The following is an 8,922-nucleotide window of genomic DNA, read 5'->3' on the forward strand; positions in this document are numbered from 1 at the left end:
TTAAACTTCTTTTTGGAATTGCTTTATTGGGAAAAATTTGTGATGTGTGCTTATAATTCTAACATTTCAAAATAGTCTAAGCAAGCTGCACCAATTATTTTATTTGGAAAAGACATATTCAAAGGATTAGGAAATTTTGTGCCTTAGTAGTCTGTAAACAGAAATCACTGATGTTTAGACATAATGGATATTGAACTAGATAAGTATAGAACATTTTATTTTATCCTCAAATACAAACTTCAACATTATTTAATGTTGTTAATAAGGAAACAGACACAAAATTTTATTTTATGTGGCCAATTTTGAACAATGAAATTCAGGACCCATGATAATTTATGAGTCTCCATTGCAACGCAGAGTTAAAAATTAATTAAAAAAAGCCGGCGTGTTGGCACACGTCTTTAATCCCAGCACTTGGGAGGCAGAGGCAGGCGGATCTCTGTGAGTTCAAGGCCAGCCTGGTCTACATAGTGAGTTCCAGGACAGCTGGGGCTACAGGGAGACCCTGTGTCAAAAAGACAAAAAAAATAAAAAATAAAAAATAATAAAAAAAAACAAAACAAAGGGAAGAAGGAACCCAGTGACTGCCTCTTTGGGGAGCATGGTTGTCTAGTGTGCATTCCTGCTTAGTACTTTAGGGTGTACTCTGTGCCCTGTTCCCACCATTTAAGCTCCAACCTCATATCCTTCCAGGTCTACCACCCCAAACTCTGAGACAAGCCAGGGTCTACTCACATTGTGGACATTTGGGGTACTGAGGCTCCTCCGAATGTGCCGAGCCTTGGTGGAAAGAGCTTCCTTGACAGTGACAGCCTGTAAACATGCAGCGAGGACAGTTACTGTGGCCTCATCTGACTAAAGGAACATGTGTTTACTTTAGAAGGTTTAAGAAACACAGATATAAGCCGGGCGTGGTGGTGCACACCTTTATTTCCAGCACTTGGGAGGCAGAGGCAGGCAGATCTCTGTGAGTTCAAGACCAGCCTGGTCGACATAGTGAGTTCCAGGACAGCTGGGGCTACAGGGAGACCCTGCCTCAAAAAGACCAAAAAAAAAAAAAAAAAAAGAAACACAGATGTAAAAAACACTTCAACTATATACTTGTACACACACACACGCACGCACACACACAATCTTTGTTTACAAGATTGGTCTTGTATTGTGACCACATTGTGTAAAAACCAAAACCAAAACCAAAACAAGCAGTTTAATTCTAGCACTTGGGAGGCAGAAGCAGGCAGATCTCTGTGAGTTCAAGGCCAGCTGGTCTACATAGTGAATTCTAGCCTAGCCAGATCTACATAGTGAAACTCTTGTCTCAAAAATAAACAACAACAAAACCCCATAAAATATATAACCTAATCTATCAAAAACATTAAAAACCCAAACCCAAAGCAGCAAAGCTGCTGAGCCCAGGACAAGCTGTGAGTTTATGCAGCTGTGCAGAGGACGACAACGAAGACGGCCACGAGGTACTGCGGTGAGGGTATTCCTGTGTCAGCATCTCCACAGGATTTATACCAAAGGGACTCTGGACAAACACCACCTGCATTTCTCCTGTCGCTCAATACAATGCTCATAAAGTTAACTCCTGCTCCAAAGGAATACACACTGGGCACACATCTGTTCTCCTAGCTGTACCACTGAGATGATGATGATGATGATGATAATGATGATTATTATTTTTGAGGTGGGGTCTCATGTAGCCTACACTGGCTTCAAACTTACTATGTAGCAAAGGATGACTTTGAACTTCTGATCCTCCTGCCTCCACCTCCTGAATGCTGAGATTATAGGTTTGCACCACCATGTCTGGTTTATGTAGTGCTGGGGTCCAAACCCGGGGCTTCGTGCATGCTAGGCAAGCACTCCACCAACTCTACATCCCCAGCCCTAAGTGCACTGTTTTAACTCAAATGTCCTACTGGCAATTCAAAAGTCAACCTGGGTCTGAACATGAAAGTTATAGTGATGGATGTGGTCCACGGGCTTTGGAGCCAAGCTTCTTGGCTTTGCACCTGACTTGGTACCACTGCCTGGCTGTGTAACCTGGGCGAGGGAGCTCACTTCTCTCAGCCTCGATATTCTCATTTGAAAAAAATGAATTACAATAATACTTACATCTAAGAGTTACCTTGATAATTAGTACTTGGCTGGGGGATACTGAGCGTGGTGGCACACACTGGAGAGGCAGGATAGCCACGGGGTGGAGGCCAGATGAGTCTACATACTGAGTTCTAAGCCAGGCAGGACTCCAGAGCAAGATATGTCAAAAGACACACACACACACACACACACACACGCACACACACACACGCACACACGAGCTTGCACAGGCATGCACACTATTTTGTCAGTGTCCTTTCTCTGAGGACACTGCTATGCAAGCACTCCTTCTCTGACAGATTTTGTCATCTCTATCGACTGGGAAGGCTGTTCAGTGCATCCGAGGTCTAGACGCTCAGCCACTTACCTGCCGGAGCCGCTCAAGACTCAGAATGTTCTCCACCTGTCGCACGCCACGCGTGTACTTCTCGATGTACGTCTCCCCATCTGAGGTTCCCTCGTTCTCACTCTGAGCCGCCAGCAGAGCCAGTGTTTCCCGGTCCTCAATTTCCTCGGTCGCCTGAAGGACAGGAAGGAGGTAACTGCATTTTTACGTGAATGGTATTTTCACTAACAGGTTTGTCATGTGCTTTGAAAGCATGGAGAACCAACACATTATTTTGTTTTAAAAAGCAGCAAATGTTTTACCTTTGGTATATTGGACACGATCTCATAGGTCACACCGCAAGAATAAAATATATTTTTCAGGGATATTCTCCTCTTCAAGCTCTGGGTGAAACTCTGGCAGAAAAGGAGAGCTGGATTAAGCTATGTGACAAATCCAAGCCATTTAGTACCTTGCAAATTGGAAAAGCATTGCAAACAATTGTTTTTGGCACATTCATGCAAGCAATATTTAATAAAACAGAAGGAAAAAACCTGAACTTAAAATTGGGCATGATGTCATACTGTAATCCCAGTACCTGGGAAGCTGAGGCAGGAGGATTCCTATGAGTTCAAAGCTATCCTGTACAACACAGTGAGTATAAAGAATCTGAGCCTAGTCTGGACTACTAAGTGAAACTGTATCTCAAATAAACAAGAAAGAAAGGAAGGAAGAAGGAAAGAAAGAAAGAAAACCACAGAAAACACAACAAAACCAAAAACTGCACCTAAAAATCCTGTCTCTGGACTGGTGAGACAGCTATGTGGGTAAAGACACTTGCCTCCTGATGGCCTGGCTTTGAGCTTCAGGACCCCCATGGTGGAAGGAGAGAACTGACTCTTACAAGTTGTCTTCTGATCTTCACACACGTTCTGTGGCATGTGTGTGCATGTACACACACTCAAACACATACACATTCACACACTACATTCATACATATGTAAATGTAATAAAAAGTCTGGTCTCCGGGGCTGGTCAAGAGCACTGATTGCTCTTGCAGAGGACCCGGGTTCGATTCCCAGCACCCACACGGTGGCTACGAACAGTCCTTAACTCCAGTTTCAGGGGAATCCGAGGCCCTCTTCTGACCTCCGCAGCATTGCACAACATGGGTGCACTCACATACATGTAGGCAATACACTCATACACATAAAATAAAAAATAATAAAATATTAAAAGTCTGGTCTCCATCCTTGAGGGACAATGGGTTACAACTGTGATTTAGGGGTCAGATGACAGAGGTGAGACATACCCAGGGTTTCTGTAACTCTGTCTCCTGCCCCTCTCTGATAGCCTTTCATCTCTCAGGTTTAGGAAGTCTTTCCTGGGACAATGGGAAGGACACTAGGGAGATCAGTTTTGCTGACAGCACCTCTGACATGTGCTTTGGCAAAGCAGGAGAATTTGTTTTGTCCTGGTGTCACTGACATGACTGGACCTGGCACTTAACCTCCCAATCTCGGTGTTGCTACTTAGTACACAGTGAAATGTCACAGCCCCTGCCTGACAGGAATACCATTTGTTCTTTTTTTTTTTTTTTCCCTTAAGATCATTTTATTGGGGCTGGGGAGATGGCTCAGTGGTTAAGAGTACTGGCTGCTCTCGCAAAGGACCCTGGTTCGATTCCCAGCACCTACATGGTGGCTAACAACCATCTATATTTCCATTTCCAGGAGAATCTGACACATATTTCTGACCTCTGCAGACACTGCATAACATGGGTGTACTTACCTACATGCAGGCAATACATTCATATGCATAAAAAATATTAAACAAAATACAAAAATTTTTTTAAATTAAAAAAAATGTTTTTAGGCAAAAGAAACCTGATAGCTGGAGAATACGTTGTATTTATGAGTTCTTTTTATTTAATGTACATTAGCCTTTAATTTTTGTGTGTGTGTGTGTGTGTGTGTCTGTGTGTGTGCAGGTGCCTGTGGAGGCCAGAAGACAGCATCAGATGATCCCTGGAATTGGAGTTACAGGCAGTCATGAGCCACCCAAGATAGGTGCTGGGAATGAAACCTGGGTCCTCTAGAAGAGCAGCAAGTGCTCCTAACCTCTGAGCCTCTGCTCCAGCCCCAGGGATTCTGGGTTTCCAGGCAACGTGTTTCGGGGATGGCATTTCCTTCCGCTGTTCTCACTTAGCCAGCATGGTTACAGCTTCCTATCTGCTCATCGGTGCTACAAAGCATGATTTTGTGACAGAGGAGACAATGTTGCCCTTATACACAGGACGGCAGAATCAGTCCTGTTAGTACCTGTTTGTTGTAAATATTGGCTGCGATCCGCTTCCGTAACACTAATTCCATAGCTGCTGGGTGGCTGAGCTGGACCGTGGTCTTTACAATCAGGTAGATCCTTTCGTTCTGTGGGGTGACCCGATTCAGGTGAACAGAATCATGCACCGAGGAGTCCCAGGAGGCCGTGGCTGAAACCTAGGATAGGAAAAATGACAGAGTGTGTGTGTGTGCGTGTGCGTGTGCAGAATCAAGACACATCAGGTCTACAAGGCCTCCCAGAGAAAGAAAATCAATTCTTCTTGGTATAATAAAATAGATTTACTTCACCTATTTTGAATGATGACATAAATGGTGTTTGGTTCAGTCCTCAGTCCATTTCCCCAAAGCAGATCACGGAGGTTTATCAGGCCCACAGAGAGCCTGTTCTCCTCTGACGACCCTCAGTGAGCCCTGGGGGTAATTACCTCATCATCACTGTGCTTTATGATGGGCAGGTAGAAGAACTGGCTGCCGTGCTCCTTGGGCAGGATGGAGTTCACCCCCGACGCATGGGGCCCCACCAGCTGCTCATTGGCGCTCAGGTCATCCGCTGCCCATGTTCAAGGCACAAGGCGAAAACGGGGGAAGAAGACAGCTTTTAAGCAAAGAAGCGACATTCGAAAAACATGCCTTTTAAATTTATTTTTCACTTTAGAGTTTATTATTTTTATTAATTTTTTTTTTTTTTGGTCTTTTTGAGACAGGGTCTCCCTGTAGCCCCCGCTGGCCTGGAACTCACTTTGTAGACCAGCCTGGCCTTGAACTCACAGAGTGCTGGGATTAAAGGCATGCGCCACCACGCCCAGCGTATCTTTATTAATTTTTAAAATTAGCAGACAAGCAATGGACTTTACGAAGCATTTCCTCTGTGTGCCTCCTGTTGCTCCCCTGCTCTCCTCCCCTCCCGTTACTGTCACATTCATTCATTCTCACCTCCCCACCACCTTAAGATCTCTTTTTCTCATGATCTGCCCGTCCATTATGCGTATGTGCTTTTAAAAGTTGGTGGTTTGGGGACTGAACCCAAGAACTCATGTGTGTTAAGCATATGCTCTACCACTGAGTTATACCCAATCCCCCAAACACACTTCTGGTAGATAACGTGTACACATACTTCCAGTTTTTCTTTCACTTCTTACCCTTCTATTGAAATAGACACTCAAAGATTCACAATAGCAATTATGTTTTTTAAAATACAACTATATAGGCTGGGCGTGGTGGCACACACCTTTAATCCCAGCACTTGGGAGGCAGAGGCAAGTGGATCTCTATGAGTTCAAGGCCAACCTGGTCTACATAGTGAGTTCCAGGCCAGCTGGGACTTCAGGGAGACCCTGTCTCAAAATGACAAAAACAAAACAAAACAAAAAAGAACTGTATCAGCCAAAAAGCTGCCTTGCCAGTTTCCTATGAGGTGGCACTGACATCTCCCATGCGTAGTCCTAGGGCATGTTCCCAAAACCCATCTTGGACTTTTTGTTGCTTTTTTTCCCCCCATTTTTTTAGGGACAGGACCTCTCTGTAGCCCCAGCTGGCCTGGAACTCACTATGTGGACCAGGCAGGCCTCGATCTCACAGAGATCCGCTTGTCTCCACCTCCCAAGTGCTGGGATCAAAGGTGTACGCAGCCACATCCAGCGTACTTTCTTGGTGTTAGTTCCTAATGTTAGGTTTGTTGTTCTACTTGCATAAACTCACATTAAAATAGAGATTTCTAGAGTTGTTTTGGTGTATATGTGCATAGTGTAATTGTTTGTGTGTGTGCTTGTGAAGGCCAGAAGATGGTCACAGGTGTCTTCTCTGATCTCTGTCCACTTTACCTTTTGACAGGGTTTCTGACTGAGCCTGCAGTTCACTGATTTGGCCAGGTTGGCTGCCAATGAGCTCTGGGGATCCTTCCCTGAAACCCAGTGCTAGGGTTACAGGACGTCATGGTGCCTGGCTTTTACACAGGTCCTCAAGCTTGTGTGGTAAGCACCTTACCCACTGAGTCATCTCCCCAGCCTGATTTTTGAGACAGGGTCTCATAAAGCCTAGGCTCACCTCAAACTCCCTATATAGCTGAAACCAGCTTTGAATTCCTGATCCTTCCTCTACCTCTTGAGTCCTGGTATTGTAGGCATGTGTCACCATGCTTGTTTAAAATTAAGAGACTTTAGTATTTAAATTATTAATTTAGAATCAAAGTTCTTGGCATTTGGAAGAACTAAGAAGAACATCTTTCTCCAGAGCCCCAGGCAGTGTGGGGAGCTCCAGGCAGTGTGGGATTCAGCCTTCATAAACATCTGTATGTGGTCAGCTAGTCATTGCTCGTAGACTTACCATAATGGAGAACTTACCACCTATGGAGACACACATTCTATCTACAATCCTCTAAAAAGTCTGATTGCTGAGTGAAACCCAAGCTCCACGAGGCATCTTCCATTCACCCACTACTGACTTTTCTAGAGCTGAGGTTTTCTGGCTGTTTGAAGAGTGCTGCAGAAGGACCTGCCAGGAGCCTGGTTACCCCTGAACGTAAAAACTCTGCTTTGATTTTCCTTTCTAAAATCAATTTAGATATTCCCTCTGGCTTTGGCTCTACTGGCCCCAAGTTTCACTGGTATGCTTTTCCTCCCAAGAGGAGCAATATTCAAAAAGGACTTAGACCAGGGATGTCTTGGCAACCAGCCTCTACTGAGAGTTCTTAATCTTTGTTTCAGATAAGATCTCATTATGTAGCCCAGGCTTGCCTTGAACTCATTATGTAGCCCAGGCTGGCCTCAAACTCATGATCTTCCTGTCTCAGCCCCCCGAGTACTGGGATTACAAGTCTGTGCTCATGCCCAGCCTCTGTTTTCTTTTATTGAGACAAGATCTCACTATGTATCCTTGGGTGGCCTCTACCTCACAGGCCTGCCTCTACCTTCCCGAGTACTGGGATTAAAGCTGTGTGCTACCACATCTGTTTTATTTTCTATTCATGGATTTTATTTGAGTATTTATATATATAAAGGAGTTTACTTCTAAAACACATTGAAAATTCTCGCTACAGGTATGATCTCCTTCCATTAGGTTGTCACACTAAAGAACTTTCTTTTGAAGTGCTGAGATTGAACTCAGTCTTCTCACATGCTAGGCAAGTGCTCCACTACTGAGCTAAACTGCAGCCACCCCCCCTTGAACATTTTGTTTTAAATCCATTCATGTATTTGTGTGTTTAAGGGCAGGGGCATGCTTGCCTCTGTGCACAAGTGGGGGTCAATGGACAGCTCGTGCAAACGAACAAACTCTCCTTCCACACTGTAGAGTCTGGGGGTCAAACTTGGGTAGTTAGGTTCCTGTGCCTCTGCCTCCTAAGACATTTCACCACCCCCTCCCTTCCCCAGCACTTTTAAAATTTTTTATTTGGAGATAAGATCTCACTAAGCTACCCTGACTGGCCTAGAACTTTTGATCTTCCTATCTCAGCCTCTCGAGCTGGGAAGCTACCAGGCCCCCTAAACTACCTTTTTATGGGAGATGGCACTAAGGGTCTAACCTATGGCCTTACAGATGCTAGGCTAGCTCTTTACCACTGAGGTAGAGCCCCAGCTACAGAACGAATCTTGGTGCAAGGATATAACATGATCATTTATGGCACCAAAATGTACCAGGGGCTGAGGGTAAAGAGATGAGTTAGAAATGCAGATCCCTCAGCCCTTACCAAGCCTAAAGCAGAGTCACAGAGGGCAGAATCATGGGGGAGAGTCCTTTTCCAGGTAATGCCTGTCTGTTAATATCTCAGCACATGCCTCTGTCCTCCTGTATGCAGTTTTCAATCTGCATCTCTCCTTCAGTGACCACACACCATGCTTATGTATGTTGGAGATGACTGTCTTTGCTGAGTGTGATAACCCCTGGAACTTAGGTACCTACTTACCGTTCAGATCAAGGAAGAGAACGGGTATGTGCGTTTCCATTCCAGGAGGTGGGACCCTAGATTCAATAACAAAATTTAATCATAGCAATCGTAATACAATTATGTGTTTTGTAGCTTGTTAACTAATAAAGTACTGTAGAGTCACAGGAGCTGAAGAGACCCACATGGGGATGGGGGTTCAATTCATGCTGCACTGTCCCACTTCTTTATTACATCTCCCTCCCTCCCTCTGTCCCTCCCCCCTCCCC

At 44.7% G+C, this 8,922-nt stretch overlaps 1 protein-coding gene across 7 annotated transcripts in view; it reads right to left on the reverse strand.

The window, feature by feature from the left end:
* Positions 1-8,922, reverse strand: part of Kif13a (kinesin family member 13A) — a 209,194-nt gene that overhangs the window by 21,289 nt on the left and 178,983 nt on the right. For all 7 annotated transcript variants that reach the window (XM_029570387.1, XM_029570383.1, XM_029570384.1 and 4 more), the window contains 6 exons: positions 8,675-8,730; positions 5,199-5,323; positions 4,753-4,929; positions 2,755-2,847; positions 2,474-2,626; positions 736-813 (listed from right to left, as the gene is read on the reverse strand). In XM_029570387.1, coding sequence (XP_029426247.1) covers positions 736-813; positions 2,474-2,626; positions 2,755-2,847; positions 4,753-4,929; positions 5,199-5,323; positions 8,675-8,730 — 682 coding nt within the window. The remainder of the gene's footprint in view (positions 1-735; positions 814-2,473; positions 2,627-2,754; positions 2,848-4,752; positions 4,930-5,198; positions 5,324-8,674; positions 8,731-8,922) is intronic.

Source organism: Nannospalax galili, unplaced genomic scaffold (genome assembly GCF_000622305.1).
Source record: "Nannospalax galili isolate Female #2095 unplaced genomic scaffold, S.galili_v1.0 scaffold923, whole genome shotgun sequence".
Classification (NCBI taxonomy): Eukaryota; Metazoa; Chordata; class Mammalia; order Rodentia; family Spalacidae; genus Nannospalax; species Nannospalax galili.